This window comes from Brassica oleracea, chromosome C9 (assembly GCF_000695525.1).
Source record: "Brassica oleracea var. oleracea cultivar TO1000 chromosome C9, BOL, whole genome shotgun sequence".
In the NCBI taxonomy this organism is placed as follows: domain Eukaryota; kingdom Viridiplantae; phylum Streptophyta; class Magnoliopsida; order Brassicales; family Brassicaceae; genus Brassica; species Brassica oleracea.
The window spans coordinates 15157612-15158375 of NC_027756.1; the positions used below are offsets into that span (position 1 = coordinate 15157612).

The 764-nt window shown below is 42.7% G+C and overlaps 1 protein-coding gene across 1 annotated transcript in view; it reads left to right on the plus strand.

Annotated features, from left to right (window-relative positions):
• LOC106316847 (E3 ubiquitin-protein ligase UPL1-like) overlaps positions 1–764 on the plus strand; it is a gene marked incomplete in the record, with an annotated part of 8549 nt that overhangs the window by 6177 nt on the left and 1608 nt on the right. Inside the window, 1 exon segment of the mRNA XM_013754709.1 lies at positions 1–764. Within this exon segment, the coding sequence (XP_013610163.1) occupies positions 1–764 (764 nt within the window).

Here is a 764-nt window from a genome sequence, read left to right on the forward strand (position 1 = left end):
TTAGATCAGCTGAAGCAAGGAAGAGGATATTTTCTGGCATTAGCAGTATCTTCAATGACTTCATAGGTACCTCCAATGGGCTTAGACCTCCAGCTAATGAAATACACATTTTGATAGATTTGTTGAGTGATATGCTCTCTGCTCGGTCACCTACTGGATCACATATATCTTCAGAAGCTTCGAATACTTTTGTTGATGTTGGATTGGTTAAATCTCTTACTCGTACACTTGAAGTGTTGGACTTGGACAACGTAGAATCTCCCAAAACTGTAACAGGAATCATAAAAGTTTTGGAGTTGGTGACTAAGGAGCATGCCCATTCTGCTGATTCGAACTCGAAGAATGAAAATGCGAACAACTCATCTGATCAAATTCAATCAGGAAGAGGAGATGCTACTGCTGATGCTTCTGAAGCAGGGGGAATTTTGCTGCGGTCGAATCATGATTCCATGACAGCTGATCATGCGGAGAATTTTGGCGGTTCCCACACTTTTGTTGGTTCAGAAGATGTGACAGATGACATGGAGCATGATCAAGACTTGAATGAAGAATTTGCCGCAGGTGGGGATGATTATATGCAAGAAGAGCCTGAAGATGCTAGGGGGTTGGAAAACGGGATTGGGTCAATGGGTATAGAGCTTGAGATGCATACCCACGTGCAGGAAAATCTTGATGAAGAGGATGACGAGGACGAAGACGATGAAGATCGGGTAATTTTCAGGTTTGAGGATGGATTCAATGGGCTAAACGTTCTTGATCATTTG